We start from the raw sequence: 23308 nt of genomic DNA, 5'->3' as shown, positions 1-23308 counted from the left end.
CGGAAAAGATAGAAGATCAAAACTAACTTGGACAGGGTTTCCTTTCCTCTTCCGCTCTTTGCTCGCCCCGACGAACGGACAAACTTTGATTTCAAACAAACTTAAGTTCAACATTCTTCAGCACCGAACGACGAACGCCGGACGCTTTTACGGCTCCGGCTGTTGAGAACCAAAAGCTATTATTACGTTCGTTCAATAACGGCTTGGAATTTTTCCGGAGCTCATTGCAAAATTATGCAGCTCCTGGGCGGAAAAGTTCTTCTGCGCGCTGCTGTTCTCATTTCTTTCATCGGATCTTCCCGTTTTCCTGTCTTACACTCTCGTTCTCATTGGAAGTTAATTAAATTAATTAAAATAACGATAACGATAACTGGCTCCCGCTGATGTTTCAGCCCCGGTTCTCTCATTACATCATCGCGAGGGGAAGCAGGACAATGCGATGGGAAGGAGATTCGATTTTCCCTGTGCTTTGCTCATTCTCACAAGGGAAGAAGATTTCCGCTAGTGTTTCGATTTAAGGGCGGTATGCAGTTAGTTTCTGAAAAGAAGCTTTTACTATCTTCCGGACAACTGAATACCACCCCCGTTCCCGTTTCGGAAGGTACTAAAAACTTGAGCAGTATATCAAAGAACTCCTTCCCAATGCGAAAAAAGTGTCCTCTGGTTTCCCTATCTCCCCATGAGTATTATTTTCTTTCATTTGCCTCTCTTCTTTGCTCCGAGTTTCAAGTTTCGAGGCATCTTACACCGGCAGAGAAGAAGCTTAACATTAGCAAACTTTTTCCCATTTCCCGTTAGCTTCGCTAATTAAATATCTTTAAATTTTCAATAAAAGTGTTTCAACTTAACATATTTCCCTAGTTTGTTTTTGTTTTGCTTTTCTCATTTCCGGTACTCGTTTTGTTTTGTTTTACTTACGAAAAAATGGACATTACTTCCTGCCCAATTCGATCTGTTTATATGAGAAAAGTTTATCTAATTTAAAACAGTTCAACTATCACAATCAGTTACAGAAAACTAACTTTTTTTTTTTCATCGCTTCTCCTTACATAATTGCCTTTTGTTACACTGTGCACTGTAACTGTATGGTGTTATTCTGACTTTCTTTTCACGCAACCGAATTCACTACCAATAACAAAGAGACGTGCGTTGCACCGCAGATATACTTAAACCTTATTGCAACTAGATAACTGAACTGAAATAAACGTAAACGTAAACAAAACAACATTGTGATTTACCATAAGCTGCAACCGAGCCTACTATATGTACAGATATTCCCGTTCATCAAAAAAGTGATTTGATTATAATACTTTTTCCGTTTTCCTTTCGTTCAAGCGGTGCCGATTCCGGATTCCCATGGAAACAGTCTTACGCCAACGAGTGCACCTTGGCCGAGAGACAGTTGTGCAGGACGAACACGACCGGCTTGGGGCAGCACTCCATGTCCAGTTCCTGTCGAGTTCGACGAGATGAGAACAAAGAGCAAAATTAATCATCTATGCAGTGACAGCGGAACCGAGCTTGGGGAAAACTTACAATCTCAGCGCCATCTTCGCTGCCGGAAAAGTCCAGATAGAGCAGTTTGGTGCCGTCGTCGGCGGAACCTTTCAACCTGTCGAAGGGAAACGACCAGAGGGGCTTCGATCCGGTACTGGCCAGGGCAGAGTCCAGCAGGGTGAAGCCCCGATCCAGGTGGACGATTAGCTGACATGGGCGGCCCTGGGGAAGAAGCAATGGGGGGGTGTTTGTTTATTATAGTGGTTATATAATTGGATACATGTACAGTAGGGTGGTGCATTTTGAAGAAAACAAAAAATTTACTAGCGCTATTGCCGCTATTGTACAACACATATGAGTTTTGCCATTTTGTTGCTGAGTTACCAATCGATCTGAAACCAAGGTACATTCCTCAAAAAACTTGTTTAAACTAAACAAGCTAAATTTTGATTACAGAAAACTCCCATCAATAGCGGATAATAGGGAAAATGGAAATGGAAACCGCGTAGATGGTGTCCATACTACATGGGATTTGACTTAATTGGTTACAACATGGAATATCTTGAGAGCCTGACCAGAGAAGACCTGATACAAGATAGAAAGTTACTGGTCTCCGGAAAAGTTGTTCAGTAGATCATAACCTTTTCGCTGGTGGGCAGTAGTTCTGAATTTTCTCACTACGTAGTGCTAGTATACATGTGAAATTCTCGCATTTAAAATATCTTTAGATCCTGATCACATATAACGTAAATGTCTGGCAAAGTTGTTCAGGACGTCAAGATCTTTTTATTGGTGGACAGTAGTTCAGACTTTCCTCACTACGTGGCACTACTATACATGTGTTATTCTCGCACTGTCTTCGGAAAACTTGTTCAGGGGATCAAGACTTTTTGGCTGGTGGACAGTAGTTCAGAATTTTCTCACCACGCGGCACTAGTATACGTGTACAATTCTCGCATATGCTATAGTTCGAGATCCTGAAGAGGTAGAAATTTACTGTCTCCAACAAAGTTGTTCAGAAGGTCATAGTCTATTGCTTGGTGCACAATAGTTCAGGATTTTCTCACTGCGCGGTGTTAGTACACACGCGAAATTTTCCAATATAACCTGACCATATAGAAAGTTACTGCCTTCGACAAAGTTGTTCAGGTGGTTATAGCTTATTACTTAGGACACACTAACGTTTGCATTAAAAAAATGGACTTTTTTCGGATGGTGATAAAAAAAGCTTAGACAGATAATTTCTTTTGGTAAATTTCCCATGGAAGGTAATTATTTAGGCTTACTTGCAAAAAACTTCTACGCCCTTGCGAGCGGCCTTCCGGCAGTTAACCGGAACATTCGCCATGGCGGACGAAAACATGCGAGTTTTCGAGTTCTTTCTTCGTTTTATTTATCAATTCCTCCTCAGTTTTCGAGACAAAATTGTTGGAGTAGATCTTACGCTTCAGGTTGGCCGAGAAATTTTCGATGGGACGCAGCTGGGGGACGTTGGGCGGGTTCGCCGACTTGGGTACCACATCGATATTTAGCCGCTCCATCTCCTCCAACGATTGCTTCGAGTAGTAGGCCGACGCCAGATCCAGCCAGAACACCGCGTCTTCGCCCTTATGGTATTTCTTGATGAACGACGCAACTTCCGGCAGGCATTTCGTACTATAAATTCGGAGCGAAAGAAGAGCGGCTTTGACTTCCCCTTCTCGCTGATTGTCAGCCACAGCAGCACCTTCTTGGGGAACTTGGTGTGTGAAATGAACTTCACCTCGGAGCTCACTTCCTTAGTGGAGGAAGTAAAATACAAAGTGCCCTGCCAGTCGTTGCCATCCAGGGTGAGATAGGTCTCGTCGTCCATCACCACCGTCACGTAGCGATTCGCCGGGAAAAACGAGTTGACCATCTTATTCAGCCGCTACCGCTGCGTCATTGCCTGCAGCTCCGAAACCAGTGGACGTGACTTCCGCTTCCTGACATGTATGTTCATGTTCGCCAGCTACTTTTTCACTGTTTGGCCGGTTGCACCGACCTCCCGGCCAAGCGCACGCACCGATGTAGCCACTTTTCCTTCGGTCTTTCTCTTCAACATCCTTTGGAGCTTTTTGTCGCTCAGGGTCGTCGGCCGTCCGTAATCGGGCTTTCTTTCGATGCTCTAATTGTTGTCTAATAGTGCGCAGGATAGACTCGTTCCGGCGTCCACAAAGTGCCGCACGATGTCCGTTTTCGACGCGGCGGGGTGCCGTTCTTTGAACGCGCACACCTCTGAACGGAGTTGCTTTACTGTTTTTGCCATCACGGTTAGAGTTCGACTGATAGAGCTGTCAAATTTTGTCTGCTGACTCATGGGTTACTATGATTGATGCTGCAAGGGGAGTTTTGTCAGTGCGGGTGAGGTAAGCCCATGAAAAATCGACAATGCTTGTCATTTTTTTTAAATGCATACGTTAGTTCAAAATTTTCCCACTGCACGCCGCTATTATACACGTGAAATTCTCACATATAAAATATTTCGGGATCCTGACCAGATGGAACGTTATTATCTCCGGCAAAGTTGTTCAGGTGGTCCAGGCCTTTTGGCTGGTAGACAGTAAGTGTTGTATTTTTTTTCGTTGCATGTTATTTGTTTTTTGCCAAAGACAGTAACTTGCTGTCGAGATATTTTATATGCGAGAATTTTACGTGTATTCTAAACTACTGTCCACCAGCCAAAAGGTCTTCATTTCCTTAACAACTTGGCCCATTCCGTTGCTTTTTAGCTAGTCAGGATCTTGAGATATATTTTTTCTTGAATTCCTTCACAGGACAGGTTTGTCATAAAATTTATGAAGTACACTTCTCAGCAGCGATACAGGCTATGACCGTTAAAAGTCTTCTGATTCAATCCCAAATAGTCATACGGAATAATCCCTAATCGACCTTATTAGTCAATTTTGGAAACCTTAAGGTTTTGTATTAGCTTCAGTCTCTTGGCTTGAAACTTTGAAGCTCACACATTTTTCTCACATAGTGTGGACCCCAAGGAATGTGTAAAATAAATGTAAGCCATAATTGTCGATACATTAGAAATATTTGTTAACTAATGACTATGGAAAATCAGTGTTACTCGGCAGCAACCATTGTGTGGTCCTCCTCATTGTTCTTCATCAGCAGTTCTTTCGGTCGATGCGTCGTCGACTTTGGAAAGCAACCATTTCGAGATGAGTGTGTGAGTGCTGACAACGTTTTGCGTCCATTGCTGCAATTGAAGCGCTCTACCCCCCGTTGGCGATACTACCATGCAATGAAACCACTGGAAGCGGCTCCCGTTTTGATGGAGGAGGCTTATTGGTAGCGGAAGATAAATTGTTTATTGTGTTGTACCTTTTGACTATTGTCTTAATATGTATTGTAAAACGAACAAGAATCCTCGGCTCTGTAAAGTTAATTTGATTGAGCCTTATCCAAGAAATTAATAAACAACAATCATTAGGTGGGAGTGCACCCAGGTTTCCAGATAAAGTGGTGTTTTGAGCCACCCTAATGAATAGGCAGATGAACCTTACGTTTGGGTTCGATCTGGAGCCTTTTGTCTTTGGATATTTGGACGACATTATTATCGCCACCGAAACACTTGTCAATGTGATTTCTTTTTTTAAACTTCTGTATTACTCACTACTGTATTAGTGAAGTCCCCTGGCTTGATTTTGGGCCTATAAAATAGGTAGCTCGGCAAAAAAAAATCTCACTTGATATAAATCATGAACCATTAAAGATACAGGGGTTACTCAAAATAACTAGGATAGGCAAATTTTTGGTCAACTTTGGAGTGTTGTAACTTCGTCAAATATGATCCGATTTTAAACCTTCCAAGAGCATTTGACTGGAAAACTAATATTGTTCTACGGTGTGGCCACGAAAATAATCCTGGTGACCGGATACCGGAGATATTCCGGGTTTCCGGAGGGCTTGTCTAACTTGCTAAATTTTTGGTGAAATTTTATATATGATGCTGGTTAAATATATATATTTTTAGTAAAAACACGAAAGAAGAACCATTTCTTAAGTGAATCATATGCCAAGAACTAAATTCAACCGAGATATGGCCATTTCCCTGGAATCGGTTCTGGTGAAGGGTTCTGAATGCGGGCAGATATTTTAATCACTCAAAACATGCCGTGTGACAGCTCTTTCTTCATGGTTTCTCGTCAATAGACTTTCGATAAACTTTAAATGCATCATGGACCACATTGTCCGTTCTCGGGACCTCCGGTATGCCCGGGGGAACCTGGAAAAGAGCACAATTGCATTTTTACACCAAAACATGCCGTGCGACAGCTCATTCTTCATGGTTTTTCATTAATAGGCTTTCCATAAACTTCAAATGAATCATTTACCACATTGGCCGCTCTTGGAATCACGGGATACCCCCGAGAGATCCTGTAGTAGGGGGCAATTGCGTTTTTACTCAAAAACATGCCGTGCGATAGCTCTTTCTTCATGGATTTTCATGAATATGCTTTCTATAGACTTAAAGTGAATCATTGACCACACTGGCCGCTCTTCGAGCCACTGGATACCCCCGGGGGAACCTGGAACAGAGGACAATTGCGTTTTTACACCAATACATGCCGTGCGACAGCTCATTCTTCATGGTTTTTCATGAATAGGCATTCATTAAACTTCAAATGGATCAGTGACCACATTGGCCGCTCTCGGAACCACTGGGATGCCCCGAGAGAATCTGTAGTAGGGGGCAATTGCGTTTTTACTCAAAAACATGCCGTGCGACAGCTCTTTCTTCATAGATTTTCAAGAATATTCTTTCTATAGACTTAAAGTGAATCATTTACCACATTGACCGCTCTCGGAACCACTGGGATGTCCCGAGAGAACCTGCAGCAGGGGAAAATTGCGTTTTTACTCAAAAACATGCCGTGCGACAGCTCTTTCTTCATGGATTTTCATGAATATGCTTTCTATAGAATTGAAGTAGATCATTGACCACATTGACCTTTCCTGGGATGACCACATTGACTGGAATGCCCTGGGGGGAACCTGTAGTGCGAAACACGACGAGGACTTTACGCACCTGCCATGGCCAGCACAGTCGCCTAATTTAAATATAATTGAGCCACTTTGGTCGACGTTGTAAGTTCGTATTTGAAGCGTTTTTCCTCCTCCATCGTCGTTGAAAACGCTTGAACATCTTTTGATCCAAGAATGGTACAACATTCCACTAGAAGCCATCCAAAAACTTTATGAATCAATTCCCAGACGAATCCAAGCTGTTATTGAAGCAAATGGTGGTCCAACATCATATTAGACGGTTCCATTATAAAATTTTTCTACAATTTTAAAAGACATTCCTAATTTATAAATAATAATTCATTAATAAAACATAGCTTTGCAAATAGCAAATAGCTTTGGAAACCAGATTTTAGGCGCAACTTTTCAAATAAGAATGGTTTATTCGCACTGTCACTATTGTTTATTTTTAAATGCAGGAAATGGCACTTACTGATGGTTACTAGCGAGCACAAAAGTGCTGGCGAACATCTCCAGAGCTGACGTCGACAGTCATTTTGTTCATTAACACTCCGAATACGGTGGGTAAAATACTTTACGCCGACCACGAAGCCTCCGAAAAACGTGTAACAGCAAGTTTGCAATAGCATAACTTAGCCATTTCTTAATGAATTTCAAAAATTGTGGTACTTCTAAAATTCCTAGGGTCTGTAGATTATTTTGATTGTTAAAAGATTAAAAATAGGGTCGGCTACTTTATTCAAAATCGAAAAGAGTCGTTACACGTTTTTTTAAAAGGAGTGTTTATGGGTTTTGCAAGTGGCCTAAGATCCATAAATTAGATTAATGGGCACAAATGTTCATAACTAGCCAGATTACAGTCATGATTCCTATATATGGAAACTGGATATAACGGAACGGTCCTCAAAAGATCCGTAACATCCGTAAAAGTGGTCTATCCATAAACCCCTGATCCTAGAACTCCGCGGTTTTTTCGAAAACATTAGGAACTGTGATATAAAAAATAATTTGGGTTCATGACATAAACATGGACCCGGATGGCCATCGGACCATCCTCCGGAAGATCCGGAACATCCGTAAAAGTGTTCAATCTATGAAACTGATCCTAGAGCCTAGGTTTTTTCGTAAACACGTGGAAGTGTCATATATAAATTAATTAAGGGTCATGACATAAACATGTACCTAGAAGACCATGGGACCGTCCTCTGGAAGATCTGGAACATCCTTGAAAATGGTCAATCCATGAAACTGATCCTAGAAATCCGTGGTTTTTTTTTCGAAAGCATTAGGAAATGTGATATAAGAAAGAATTTGGGGTCACAACATAAACATGGACCCGAATGGCCAAGGGGCCGTCCTCTGGTAGGTCCGAAACATCCGGAAAAGAGGTCAACCAATGAAACTGATCCTAGAGCTCCACAGTTTTTTCAAAAACATTAGGAACTGTGATATAAGAATTTTGGGTCCTGCATGGCCATGGGATCGTTGTCTGGAAGATCCGGAACATCCGTAAAATGGTCAATCCATAAAACTGATCCATTAGTTCCACGGTTTTTTTTCGAAAACACGTGGAACTGTGATATAAGAATTAATTTTGGGTCGTAACATAAACATGAGCCCGGATGACCATGAAACCGTCTTGCGAAAGATCCGTAAAAGTGGTGCATCGATGATACTGATTCTAGAAGTTCAATGTTTTCTCGAGAACACTTCGAGCTGTGAAGTTTTCGAAGTATGTTTCATGTATGAAACACTTTTACGGGTGTTCCGGATCTTCCTAATGACGGTTCAATGGCCATACAGGTTCATGTTTAAGTCACGACCCCAAATTTATTCTTTTAACACAGTTCCTAGTATTGTTTGTAATAAACTGCGGAGCTCTAGCATTAGTTTCATGGATTTACCACTTTTAAAGATGTTCCAGATCTTCCAAAGGATGGTCTCATGCCCATCAAGGCCCATGTTTACGTAACGACCATTCTTATATCACAGTTCCAAGAGATTTAAAAAAAAAAAACTGCTGAGCTCTAGAATCAGTTTCATGGATGAACCAATTTTACCGATGCTCCGAATCTTCCGAAGGACGGTTCCATAACCATCCGGGTTCATGTTTATGTCACGACCCCAAATTCTTTCTTATATAACAGTTCCACGTGTTTTCGAGAAAAAAAAAACTGTGGAGCTCTAGGATCAGTCTCATGGATGGACCACTTTTACAGATGTTTCGGATTTTCCGGAGGATGGTCATATAGCCATCTGGGTCCGTGTTTATGTCATGAACCCAAATTCTTTCTTATATCACAGTTTTTAATGTTTTTGAAAAAAAAACCCTGGAGCTCTAGGATCAATTTCATCGATGGACCACTTTTAAGGATCTTTCCGATATTCCTGTTTATTTCACGACCCTATATTATTTCTTATATCACAGTTACTAGTGTTTTCGAAAAAAACCGCGGAGCTCTAGGATCAGTTTCATGGATTGACTACTTTGACAAATGTTTCGGATCTTCCTGAGCACGCTTCCATGGCCATCCGGATCCGTGTTTATGTCATGATCCCAAATTTTTTTCTTATATCACAGTTCCTAATGTTTTCGAAAAAAGCGCGGAGCTCTATGATTAGTTTCGTGGATTGATCAATTTTACGGATGTTCCGAATCTTCCGGAGGACCGTTTTGTTGTCTATATGATCCATATATAGGAACCATAACTGTATTCTGGCTAATTATGAACATTTGTGCCCATTAATCTAATTAATGGATCTTAGGCCACTTGCAAAACTCATAAACACTCCTTTTAAAAAAACGTGTAACGACTCTTTTCGCTTTTGAATAAAGTAGACGACCTTATTTTTAATCTTTTTACAATCAAAATAATCTACAGACCCTAGGAATTCTAGAGGTACCACAATTTTTGAAATTCATTAAGAAATGGCTAAGTTATGCTATTGCAAACTTGCTGTTACACGTTTTTCGGAGGCATCGTATTCGGAGTGTTAAAGTGTTGTTGTTGTGCTCTTGCTACACCTTACATTAATACAAGAGAGAGACTTTTATTGGTGTACAACCAGAGTTTAAAGACCTACTCTCCCTAGTCACTGCTCCATTTCAATGTCAATGATCCATTTCAAGACTTCAGATAGTTCGAGCTGTCGAACGGCATTGTGAAGTGAAAATACAATTTTCCTCTTACATGGGGCATCTGCTGGTTCCAGAATGAGCTCTCCAATGGCATTGTTTTGTGTAAAAATGTGATTGCATCCTACTACAGGTTCCCCCAAGGGTATTCCAGTGACTCCGGAAAGGTCAATGAGGTCAATGATCCACTTCTATTCTATAGAAAGCATATTCATGAAAATCCATGAAGAAAGAGCTGTCGCACTTCACGTTTTTGAGTTAAAACGAAATTGTCCCCTGCTACAGGTTCTCTTGGGGCATCCCAGTGGTTCCAAGAGCGGCCAATGTGGTCAATGATCCACTTCTATTCTATAGAAAGCATATTCATGACAATCCATGAAGAAAGAGCTATCGCACGACATGTTTTTGAGTAAAAACGCAATTGCCCCCTACTACAGGTTCCCCCCGGGGGTATCCCGTCATTCCAAAAGCGGCCAATGTGGTCACTGATCAATTTGAAGTTTAATTAATGCCTATTCATGAAAAACCATGAAGAATGAGCTGTCGCACGGCATGTTTTGGTGTAAAAATGCAATTGTCCTCTGTTCCAGGTTCCCCCGGGCATACCGGAGGTCCCGAGAGTGGCCAATTTGCTCACTAATCCATTTAAAGTCTATCAAAAGCCTAGTCATGAAAAAGCTTGCAGAAAAAGCTGTCGCACGGCATGTATTGGTGTAAAAACGCAATTGTGCTCTGTTCCAGGTTCCCCCGAGCATACCGGAGGTCCCGAGAACGGCCAATGTGGTCAATGATGCATTTAAAGTTTATCGAAAGTCTATTGTTGAGAAACAATGAAGAAAGAGCTGTCGCACGGCATGTTTTGAGTGATTAAAATATCTGCCCGCATTCAGAACCCTTCACCAGAACCGATTCCAGGGAAATGGCCATATCTCGGTTGAATTTAGTTCTTGGCATATGATTCGCTTAAGAAATGGTTCTTCTTTCGTGTTTTTACTAAAAATATATATATTTAACCAGCATCATATATAAAATTTCTGCATTGAACAAATTCTAGAAAATGGTTTCGCTTAGCTGTAGCAATGCAAAGAGAAAATCGATGAAGAGAATCGATCATTGCGTATACACCCTTCTGCATGCTCACTGTCGAATTGATATGATTTCCCTTAACGATGGCTGTTAGCTCGAGTGAGTGACGAAAGCTGTTTTGTAAATATCTCCGTGTGTCGTCGATATTTTACAGCAGTCTTTGGTTCTCTTTTTGTTTAGAAATTTCTCTTTGCATCACCTAGGTTACATGTTAGATAGGATCCTTTCTGAGAAAAAAAAAACTCGTATTTCAAACTCACCTGATATAAGCACCGGAACGAAAACTCCCGCTGGCAGATGATGGCATTGTGGCAACCCTGCACCAGCACCCGTGCCCACGCCGCCATGTCCCGATTCGTCTCCGAGCGCAACCAATGGCTGACGACTCCGCGCGTGGTACCGCACCGAACGCAGAACACACTGGACTGGGCGCTCTGTAAATCAAATTTCGTCGTCTAGAATTAAATTTCAATTTACCTCATCGAAATAATGTGATGGACAGGTTTTCTTTTTCCCCATACTTACAGAGTTTGATCCAACGGTGGAAGTGTTGCCAGCACCAGCTAGTCGCGTCATCACCAGTGGACTGCACTCGAACGGTCGACTCCAGGCTTCCACCGACCAGGGGGCGCTTTCGTACAATCTGAAACAAAGGGAGCATAAGTTGGGTTCAAATGCGAATCAGGGGATTCCTGATAAGGATCACCAATCATACTGATTTGAATAGGGTTTGTGCTTTAAAATTCATACGATTTCCATACCTTCCTGCAGACACAAATATGGGATGGGTATAGGCAGGTATCTCAAAGCAACAGCAACAGTCGGTTTTGTGGAACGAATTCAAGCAAAGCTGACTGAGATTTCAGACGCACACCGACTGCGGTGTCCTAATCAAATATGCAAATATGTTCACACCATTTTCTAGGATGGAAGGAGTGTTTTTTGCCAAGCCAAAGAGTTGAAGAAGTCAGAAAAGCGAGAGATTCCTTGATTTCCCGACCTTGATTTGGCGGACGATGGCGTAGTTCTGGCAATTGAAAAATTACTGAATCATAGCAAGCCGTAAAAGTAGAGGGAAGTATTGTGATCGAGAGCGGTGCAAGCTGCTCGAAAAAGACCTTGATGACTGTTTAATGAGGATAATGCGGCAGGCTGCTCCATGCCATCGTCATACTTCGTTATGGGGTGGGTGCTTTTAGAGGGAGATCATTATTTTTACATCACGACAATCAGTCCAAACACAAAAAAAAAGGTAATGGGGCAAGTCGTAAAACAATCAACATTTTTTGCTGCGTTGGTTGTGAGGTAATTTTGAAATAATTGAAGGTTTGCTCTCTATTCATCCGACATGAATTCGTTCAACCCTCTTAAATTCTTCGTGAAAGTTGAGCAAACTTTGAGTCATTTGACAATCCCACAACCTATTATGGCGCACACAAGTCGTGGCATGTAGTAAAGTTTATCATTCGACGGAGAGCGCAATTTACATTCAAACAGCCAACAAACAGCATCTCGAGCCAGGGAACGGAGAAACTTTCCTGACGGGGGTTTCCTATACGTATCTCCAACAGAAGTTGAGAAGCTGAACAGTGATGGTGCTGCAAGTGCGCTTTTCAACCCACAAACAAGAAGCGTAACGACTTTTACCCGACCATCACCCGAGATATATTACATTCCACATCCTCATGCTTTTATCAAACCCGCACACAATCGCATGGGTTTAGGCAAATGGATCCCACAACTTTGGCAATTTAAAATTTGGAATTTTCTGACTAAAGGCACAGTTGATGGCATCAAATTCGCCATAGTCTCGTCTCGACCGATGCTCGCCCTGATCCAGTTAGTTTCCCTCAGCAGGGCTTAATGTGATTAGTTCGTGTTGTTCCGTTGCCGTCGTCGTCGTCGTCGTTGTTACACACACACATACTACAAGACGTGACAGTTGCATTCGGTTCACCTCATGACTTTGAAGCCACCTACATATATCCACCACGATCAATTAGCAACCTATTACACTTTGGTCTTTCGAGCGGCTTAAACCGAGTGACAGCCACAAAGCCTTCGGTTCGAGTCTCGGTAACGGTGTTATAATGTTACAAATCAAATTAAACAGACAAATTAATTATGCATTCTCTCTTCTGGGCTGACCACAATTCCAGTAGCCCGATGAATGTCAGTCGTCGTTCGTCTTCTGGCAGGATAGTCAGAGGCAAATCCCACATTTTAACCACCCATGACTGCACTGACTGCTCCGGTTCATCGGGAGGACTTCCTTGGCTTCTGCGAAGAAAGCAATCAGTGTCAATCGTAAATCTTGACATGCCGGAATATCACTTTCAGCATTTAACCCCTGCGTTGGGCCTTTTGGTGGAAATATTTTGGACAAGATGGGACTGTTCTCCAGAATTGTTCACTCAGCTCCCATGAGGGAAAAATCTGTAAAAATATCCAATGGGTTCAATCTAATAAAAAAAATCTCATTAACTGCGAAGTAAACATCACTCAGCCAGGATAGCGGGGAACCCGAGCAGGAGAAAATATGTTATGAACGCCTAATTCTATTCCTGATACCAAAATTTGGTGTTTATCGGCCTTTCATAAGGGGTAAAATACCAAAGAATAATACCAAAAAATTGCATGCAAAATGCTAATTAACCAAAAACAGCCACACTGTCGGATGAATTGAAGCAACATGGACTCAAGCCAATTAACATCTTCAAGATGATTCGTCATGACGCTTCACGTAAGTACCGTGACCAGCTGTATCTGGTCCACCTGGAAAGGAATTCGACATGCTTGAAAGACCTTCAGGAACGGTACAAGCCAGTCCACCGTGATGTCACCCAATGCGCAACATTATGCTATTTGGGCATGGAACGAGAAACTGCCACATGGCCTACCGCTGCAACAATTGTGGCAAGCCGGACGCGCCTGGTGTCTGAGAGCTAATGGCAATCCTCTGACACGGCCATTGGTTTTTGAAGCTGCCGTCAGTGATAGCAGTGGCGTTGATGTCGGCATGATTTTAAGCATCGTTCATACGTTACCATCATCATGGTTTGCCGATGAGATCCACCAATCCGAGTATGACCAATCGATAGCACGGTCATTTGTTCTTGATGCGTGACTTCACTTCCCATAGTTTCATCAAACGATATCATCAAATGCATTAGCTAAATTTTCGCCTATACCGAAACGTTACCATGGCCGTACAAGCAGTAAATAATTGACGTATAATTGAGCCAAAGCACCAAATAAAGCAGCTTCAAATAATGTGTTCTTGGATGACTTTTGTGCCACCCAATGGAGCTAATGGAGGACGCAGATCCCAAATGAGCTTTCTTCCAAATTTGTGATCAAAATTTTACCACCTTCTTTAAGCGCTGGAATAGGCTTTTGAGGTTTTTTTTCAAAAATTTTGTGAGTTTTCAAAAGGGTTTGGAACTCGGGTCTAATTTAGAACCATTATTTTCAAAAGTTTTGCTCCTCACGCCAGATAATCGGTTTTTAATTTGTTATTGCAAAACCCGCCAGATAACTTTCATGGCAGGCTCACGTGTTCTTTGATATTGTCTCCTACGGACATTTTTAAGACGGATCAAGAGCTGAAGATCGTCGTTTATTATAATTGAATCGAATTTAGCCTCGCATTTCGGTACTGAGGCAGCTCTTGCTTCAACTATAGAAGTAGTCAGAGATTCAAGAGCATAATTAATTTCATCTTTGGCTTGCAAAGGAATGTTTGGGTCGAAGTTATATTCCATAAATATCCGATACTGCTCCCAATCAGCTCTATGATAATTGAAAGTAGAGCTGCTGGGATTACAAATTATTTCTTGGGATATTTCAAAAGTTACTGGAAGGTGATCAGAACCGAAGTCAGCATGAGTAACCAATTGGTAACAAAGTCGACATGAATCAATTAAGACCAAATCAATAGTTGAGGAATTTCTTGCAGAAGAAAAGCATGTTAGGCTGTTTGGATATTGAATAGTGTAATTACCTGCAGAACAATCATCAAACAGAATATACCCGCTTTGAGCATTATTCCATGAGCGCTGCTTTGCATTAAAATCACCAATAATACAGAATTTAGACCTATGACGGGTAAGTTTCTGAAGGTCACCCTTGAGGAAATTCTTTTGCTGGCCTACGCATTGGAATGGCAAATAGGCAGCTATAAACGTAAGTTGTCCAAATTTTGTTTCAACAGAAACACCCAAAGTTTCAAAAACTTTGGTTTCAAATGAAGAAAGAATTTTATGTTTGATTCGTCCATGAATAATGATGGCAACACACTACACACCACACCACAGAGTCCATCAAGACGATCATTTCTATAAATGTAATAATTTGCGTCCTTCTTAACCTTATGGTCAGGTTTAAGGAACGTTTCAGTTATAACGGCAATATACACGTTATGAACTCTCAAAAAGTTAAATAGCTCGTCTTCATTATCTTTAAGAGATCGAGCATTCCAATTTAAAATATTTAATGCTTTAAAATCCATTACTGAATTTTAAAGTCATGACAATATTGTTTGCAAATTTCACTCCAGTTTGAATAGCATCAAACATGGAGTTAGATTTAAGCATATCAGAAATCATGTCCATTAATGATTTCTGTAAAAATTCCATTTTTGGGGCAGTAATGCATCCTAAGCCAAAATTATCCAAATTTCCGTAAGAATTACGTTCGTTAGTATTTTGATTTCTACCCGGTGCAATAGCAGCATAGGTAGCTCCATTAACTCGCTGAACATTGTTAGCAGCGAGGGGAGTAGATATAGATGAAAAATTTGAAGCAGGGGTGATATTTGTACCTACGGGTACGAATGTAGAATTTGTTCCTCGCTGACCGTTGTTAACAGCAGAGTAATTTGTACCTGTTCGGAAACGTGGAGCGTTTCCTATTTACCAGTCGGTTAGAACGAGATTGTAGGATCGCTTTGCGAGTTCATTCATTCATATCCAAAAATTGAATTTGTGGTTTTCACCACAATTTGAACATTTAAATTTCTTAGGATCTTTCTTCACAGGACAGTCGTCATTTGCGTGAGAGGAATCACCACAATTCATGCATTTAGCTGCCATGTAGCAATTTTTAGTTCCGTGATCCCATCCCTGGCACTTGGTGAGGTTTTCGAAATCTCCTCCAGTGTTCCCATTTCACTCGGACATGGAGCATAAGGCTAGCTTTTTCTAAGGCCTTAAGGTTGTTTAGTTCAGTAGACTTGAAGTGAACTAAATAAAAATCATTAGAAATCCCGTTGCGCAAATCGCCAGGACGGGATTTCATTTTCATTTTGATTACTTGGAGTGGCACAACTCCAAGTAATTTTACCAGTTCATCTTTGATCTGATCCAGGGATTCACCACTGGGCAGTCCTTTCATGACAACCTTGAACACACGTTCAATTTTGGTGTCGTAAGTAAAAAATTTGTGCTTCTTCTCAGTAAGATACTTGAGAAGACATTTAAATCCGTCCAAGGTTTCAGCCAATACACGGCATTCACCCCGACGTTCAAATTGTAGTGAAAACTTAACTTTCACGAAGTTCAAAAGTTCCATGCGAAGAGCATGGAAATCGGAAGTGGTTATCACAATAGGGGGAATCTTTTCCTTCTTGGCATTAAGCCGGGAAAGTTTACTAGATTTTTTCTTGGATGATGGATCATTCTCATCATCCGTGAGTAAATCAAATTGATAACTCAAATTAATTTCATCAGAAGAGGGATCAAGAGCTTGCTCTTTTCTTTTGCGCTTAGGCATTGGCGTAGCTTGAAAATTTATCTGGAGGGGGCCGAAGGGGGACCTGCTGCCCTTTTTTAATTTTGCAAAACAACGGTTTATTAAAAAACTCACTTAAATTGCGTCTAAGTCAACTTATTTTTGTGTACATTTTTTTTTCTGTGGCCAATAATATGACATTGAGGCTTACTATTATTTTAATGGCAAAACAATTTATTTTGATTATATTTATTTCATTGGGACCTCGATCGGGAGAGCCTTAAACGCTTACTGATTTTGAACAAGCAATGATCAAATATAAGCATCTCAAACTTCGGTAGTTTAGTGGTTTCATGAATTTTGTAACTAGATTTTGTTTTGATTTTGAATATATCACCATCAGTCCAATTTCATACAAAGGAACCAAAATTAAATTCTAGGAGATTGAATTTCATAAATGTAAAGTGCGCACAGAATAAATTTAATACATTTAAGACGTAGGAAAATGTTCAAGATGCATAATTTTTTGACGTAGGACTACGTAGATGATTTCTTTATGGGGGTACACTTTGTGAAAACTGAAAATGGAACATGTAACGAAATTATGAAAGATTTTAAACGTTAATAACTCAGCTGCTCCTGGACCAATTTCAATAATTTTATCACCAATCGATCAGAAATATTTCCACGCATCGATAGCAATGCTGTTGATTTTCAACAAGAACTTGTGAAAAAGCGTCGAAATAACTAACAAATCCACTTATTACGTACATGTATATGCTGCAGATGCACAATTCTTAACATTGTTAATGTTAAAATAGAAATAGTTTTGTTATCTCAAACCCATATATTTTCAAGATTTTGTAAGTAATAAAAAAGGATATCTCTGATACAGATTTTAAGCATACATTCTTCAAATACAAATGTTAATAAAAGTCAACGAATTTAGATTTATTATAAGACTAGGATAAAATTGCAATATCCTCCCTGGACAGTGATTTCGTCAAAATTCTAGCAAATTAATATTAAAAACAAGAAGAAATTTAATACTGATAGTAGGTTTGACCTAATCAAAAGTTAAAAAAAAAAAACTCCTCAAAATAAATGTGCCTTCCCAAAAAATGTGGACGAAATTTTGTTCAAAATAAATTAAACGGATTTAAAAAAAAATTCGATATCATAGGCATAGACAAGTTTTTAATCTCCTGGTCTTCAAAACTCGTAATTCAATATAATGAGAGAGAGAGAAGGATTAGCATTTTCCATTTAATTCCACTACTTTATTTGCTTATCCTTGACAGATACGCGTATTTCGTCTACAATGTGCAGACTTCTTCAGTGTCTTGTACTAATACTCGACTTAGTTCAAGACACTGAAGAAGTCTGCACATTGTAGACGAAATACGCGTATCTGTCAAGGATAAGCAAATAAAGTAGTGAAATTAAATGGAAAATACTAATCCTTCTCTCTCTCTTTATACAGGTATTCCACTAAGACGCCCACATTCATCAGGATTCGTAATTCAAGATCTTAGGAAACTAACCTAGATTCTGAGACTCACAGCATTTCCCGAGAAAAAAATTGTTCGAGATAAGAAAGTAAGGAAACAGGAATCAAAAATTTCGAAAAATCTTGAAATGTGGCAGAAATCGTGAATAATCAGGTTATAATTTAATTTCGTCAGGTTTTTAAGATACCGGATTTTGAATGTCATGATTCTGATATTTGAAGTGAAAAAAAGTAATAAAGCATTTATCCAGAACATTTTTTTTTTTAATTTCAGAACTAACTAACAAAATCAAGATTTAACTATATTTCTAATCGAAAAGAATGGACTCGAAACTTGCCTGATTGTGTTCGTTAGTGTGCCTCAAGTGTGCAGCAGGTGTGCCGATTGTGCCGGTCATAGAGCAAGCTGCGATTGTTAGTAAAATACCCATCCCGGCAACCCGGTATTACTGACACCTTGAATGTTTTGGTTTAAAATTGCAAAGATAAATCGGATTGAGGATGACGCGGGAAGTGGCGGGTGTGCAACATCTCGGTGATTTGTGTTCCATAGTGTACACTGTTCTTGGGTGCTTTACATATAAACATAACTTTTCGTGATGTGAAAAGCATCGGTCTATCACCGGCCAGAAAGAGTTGGAACCGGTGAGGAGCGTTGTTGGAGACCGACTTTAGAGAATGATGAATAGACTTCTTTAGTTTATTTTGTGTGAGTTGCAGCATTATTTGAATTAAGGGTACTAATACTGCCTCTTTCTCTTGAGCCAACTCTAGAACCTACATTTCATATTTAGATCTTTAAGTGAACTGCTGGTCTGAGTTCCTCTGGTATCTTAGAGGATATTCTTGAAAATACAGTCAAACAGCACGTAATATTGTGAAAAACTTCAACGACAGTTGTCCAACAGTAAATACTCCCATTTTATTTACAATATTCCAATGCCTACAAGATTGTGCCAAAGGTATATCGAAGGTGTGCCGATAGATGTGCCCAAGCTGTGCCGAATCTAATTTCGGCACAATGTGCAGAGTGACTTACCCCTTGAGTTAAACCCATTTGGTATCAATTTATTATTTACACATACATTATGCAGGATAGAGCTTTTTCAGGTAATGTAATCAAATGTTTTAAGTGTCGATCCATGCAAACTATCCTGCAGCTGAATTCTGGCCATACAATTCATCGAAAAGAAAGAAATTTATACATATTAGGTACATGCAGAAATTGAAATTTCTGCCCAGAATTTAGCTGCTGGAGTGAAAATTTGTTACAATATAGCTAAAACACCAAGGCACGGGTCTTCCTTAAAGAGAATGTACAAATATGGCCATAAAATAAAGACTCATCATTCAAGATTCCATTAGCTGGAAAACTTTTGAATACTTCCTGATCAACCTACAACCTACCAAATATCCAGTGAACTTTACTAATGTCTTTTACTATATGGAGATCTTTCGAATATTTCCTCATGTATAGGAAGGATATTTGAAAGAATATCCTGTAACTTATGCATCGTTTCCTGAACATCTACAAAACTTAGGTTTCAAATAATTTATATTAAATTCAACAAAGATATCTGGACATCTTTGCGCTTCTGGAAAGACACCTAAGACATCTACAAATATTATTGAACACCTAGAAAGTTCCTTAAATTTAGCGAGGTTCCCAAAACCTTCAAGAAGTTCATGGAGCTTTTTTGGAGTAAGATCTCAGAAAAACTGCAACGAAGTTTCCTAAACTGAAGCGAAGATCCCTGATGTTCTTAGAAGTTTATTGAGCTACAGGGTGCGTGACAAATTTTTGTGGTAAATTTCAAATAGTAATTTCTCATGCTTGTGCATCATGATTTAGATATATTTGGCAGCACTGGATAGCTTATACTGTTAGGTGTAAGATTTAAACAAACAATGTTGATTAAACGTAAAGATGTCGAAACAAGAGAGCAATCTGTCAGCCGTTGTCGCTTTGTTGCGCGCCGGAGTATGCATGAAAGAAATAATTCGGTCGGTAAGTGTGTCTGAAAGAACAGTGTATAATATTAAAAAAGGCTTGGGAAAGTGATACCTGCTCATACTGCTAATAAAGCAAAGAAATGGCTTACGGAAAATATTTCGTAAATTTGGGAGGAAGAAATTTGGCCCCCAAGCAGTCCCGATATCAATCCGTTGGATTATTTTGTATAGGGTGTCGTCCAACGGGATACCAATAGAACCCCTCACACCACACTTAAGTCGCTAAAAGCTAAAATCAAGACAGTGATGACATCTATGGATCAAAACATTTTAAAACGTGCATACTGCAGTTTCCGGAAGCGTCTAACTACAGTCGTCGAAAGGCAAGGCAATTTTTTTGAATAAATTTACTTACAGCTTCCATATGTTGCGAAAGAAAATAAAGCGCACAAAATTCATTGCTAGAATAACTAACTGATGTATTTTTTCTCAAATATGCCATTTACTGCAAAAATTCGTCACGCACCCTGTATGTCTAGATCTTTTAAAAAATTCCCTGAACTTTTTCAAAATTCCTTACATTTATATGAAGTTTTACACAGCTCCTCAAAATTCTATGAAATTCGAAAATCTTCTACAAAGTTTGCTGTTGAATTTCCACAACTATTCCAAGTCCATGAGGCTAAAAAACTGAAATTATGTAGAGGTTCCCGATCAATAATGAGCTTCCCTAAAATAAAATAATGTTCCTTTAACTTCTACGAAGCTCCTCAAATTTAAATGAATTCTCTACTTCTACGCAGTTTTCTGAACTTTTCCAAGTTCTTTTTTCCTACGAATTTTTTTGAAGGTCTATGAATTTCCCAAAATTTCTACCAACTTTACTTAATTTCTACGATCTTCCCTGAAGTTCTATTTGAAGTTTTACGAAGTTTCCATAATATAAAGAAAAATTCCTGGGCTCATGGCCAATTTGTAGAGCCTGAAAACGTCTTATCGCCATCGATTTGATATTATATAATTTCTCAAAATTGTTTCTTCTAGTCCAGAACATAACAAAAGTAATCAACATAAAGGACTTTAAAAAATCTTTGTTGGTGGATCAATTTTATTAATCACTGATAAATAGTAGCATTGAACTTAACAAGCTTGACAAAATACCGGTGAGTCAAAAACAAACATAAAAAATTCTGGAGGGGGCCTAGATAATTCTGGAGGGGGGCTGGCCCCCTGGCACCCCCATTAGTTACGCCAATGCGCTTAGGCGCCATGGTGGCAGTAAATTTTTATCCAAATCGACTTCCAAGCAGATTACTAAAAGCATCTGAAGGATCGAAGAGGAATTTTCCAAATCGATATCCAAGAAGGATTACCTCGAGTAGGGTCCAAACAAGGATCGAAGAAGAATAAGAGTTGAACAAGGTAGACATTTTACAGATTGAGCACTGAAAAGTGCTGTTTAAATTTGTTGTAGCTTTAGGTAGTAGTAACACTTCCTTCAGCAAAAAGCAAATAGACCCGCATGGCAAGAGAGCACGATGCGGACTGAAGGGGCTGTTCATAAACTGCGTAGACTCTTTAAGGGGGGGGGGGGGGTAGATCAATATCTTGTAACGCACGCCTCGCGGCCTGCGCGATCTCGACCACCGAATACGCTTCCTGTCTCTAAAACGAGTGGCTTAAGCGCCACCTCCGAAGAGGACCACTCGTCAAGTTTAATTTGCCCGGCAAGAAACCCAACCTCAGGGCGGGTTTATGAATGGAAGAGACCGAAATTTAGTTTAAGAGCGATTCAGCAGACTGAAATTCCATGAGGGATTGAGATCCTCACAAACAGAGGCCGCTTCCAACGGTCTTAAGCGAAAGTTGAAGTTAACCGTCGTTCTACCGTAACGCAAAAACCCCACGCACATTTATCATCACTGGAGGAACTTTCCCGTTCAGATTTCCTCCCCCGATCCTGACACGTGAGTGCGGAGACTGTTTTTCCAGGCAGTCCAACCTGGAGTAAATTCAACTACAACCAAAAATACTACAAGAAGATAACGCAAAATAGAACGACCAAAACGTGAAGAATCTAACCAACAAAAATTAACATTACGGGGAAAGCTTTTACTTTACGAAAATAACATTTATTTCATGGCTAAATACCGGAAATCATTTAGGATTTATTCGTGTTCCTAACCTAGGTTTATTCATGACTCTTGTTCCTTTCCCATTTTTGTTCGTTTGTTTGCTAGCTCTCCCTAAACGTGTGTGCGGTATCCTGATCTGTTTCTAGCGATTGCTAGCCTAACTTACTAATTTTCTTCGAGCTCATGTGTTTGTATGTGTGGAGATTCGCATGCGTTTTTTATTCACGGTCGTCGTTGTCGTCGCTGCTTCATCCGGGTCGGCACAGAAGCATCCCTTTGTCGAAGGGAGGTCGGCAAAGTAGCAGCCTATTCAAATGGTGGTGGTGTTGCACATTGCACCCCGGACTGATTGGTGCGGAAATTCCCAATCGAACCCTCGAATTGGTACTGAACCAGCGCCGACTGCCGGTGGCGCAAATGTCAACGAGGGGATCGTCGAAGACGAATAATGTACGTAGGTTCACGTGGTTGACATTGGCGGATTTGGCCAACGCTCTGCCGGAGAACAGTTAAACGGTGTCTCCCTTCCGAATTCTCTCCCGAACCGGGAACCTTGAAGTTGAAGCGTGGGGTCTAGAGAGCGCGATTTATTTCCTCGATTGCGGTGTGCCGAGCAAAGCCATCTATCGCTAGAAGCGAATCGGTGCAAACTCCAATCCGCACAAACGATCCTACACAAAACGATCCTAAACAAAAAGCCGTCGAACGGCTGTTCGACACATTTCAGTTACATCTCCACACAAAAGACACTATTCACCTTACCTTTCTATAAACTTTGCACACACAATAAATGGACCCCACGGAACTTTTTACATATAGTTTGCACTCTACAGGCTAACGGAAAGGAACAAAGATGTAACATTAAAATCGGTCTTTTAGACTCCTCACATTTTGAACTTCACATACCACGAAAAACACACCGCGATACTAAGTACACTTAAGTACTAACTACTCGCACTCCCGCCTATTCCACGGTTCAAGTCAAAGTGAACGAGTAGAAGTTCCAGATACCCTCAGATAGGCGTGATTTCAACGGTCATCGTGGCCGGAAGTACGTCAAATTACCGAAGTAATTCAACGACCTTTCAAACGACAATTTCCATCATCTTTCTCTCAAGAACATTCAATGCTACATCTCTTTCCTTGTCATGCAATTTCAGTATACTATCTTGCTCCAATCTATTTTCGGTTATTCTTTTATAAGAGAGAACGGTTCGGATTCGAACCCCAGACTTTAACGAA

General features: G+C 40.3%; 1 protein-coding gene across 2 annotated transcripts in view; it reads right to left on the bottom strand.

Annotated features, from left to right (window-relative positions):
- Positions 1-944: 944 nt before the first annotated feature.
- Positions 945-23308, bottom strand: part of Syn1 (Syntrophin-like 1) — a 366892-nt gene continuing 344528 nt past the window's right edge. The window contains exons 7-10 of one of the 2 annotated variants that reach the window (XM_065233653.1): positions 11264-11381; positions 10999-11193; positions 1537-1719; positions 945-1452 (exon numbers count right to left, since the gene is read on the bottom strand). In XM_065233653.1, the coding sequence (XP_065089725.1) occupies positions 1369-1452; positions 1537-1719; positions 10999-11193; positions 11264-11381 (580 nt within the window). In that variant the 3' untranslated portion in view covers positions 945-1368. The remainder of the gene's footprint in view (positions 1453-1536; positions 1720-10998; positions 11194-11263; positions 11382-23308) is intronic. The other variant, XM_065233654.1, reaches the window with a different exon arrangement.

This window comes from Ochlerotatus camptorhynchus, unplaced genomic scaffold (assembly GCF_037179485.1).
Source record: "Ochlerotatus camptorhynchus isolate MF236.1 unplaced genomic scaffold, CSIRO-AGI_Acam_v1.1 ptg000406l, whole genome shotgun sequence".
Lineage (NCBI taxonomy): Eukaryota > Metazoa > Arthropoda > Insecta > Diptera > Culicidae > Ochlerotatus > Ochlerotatus camptorhynchus.
This window is presented reverse-complemented; position numbering and strand designations above follow the sequence as displayed.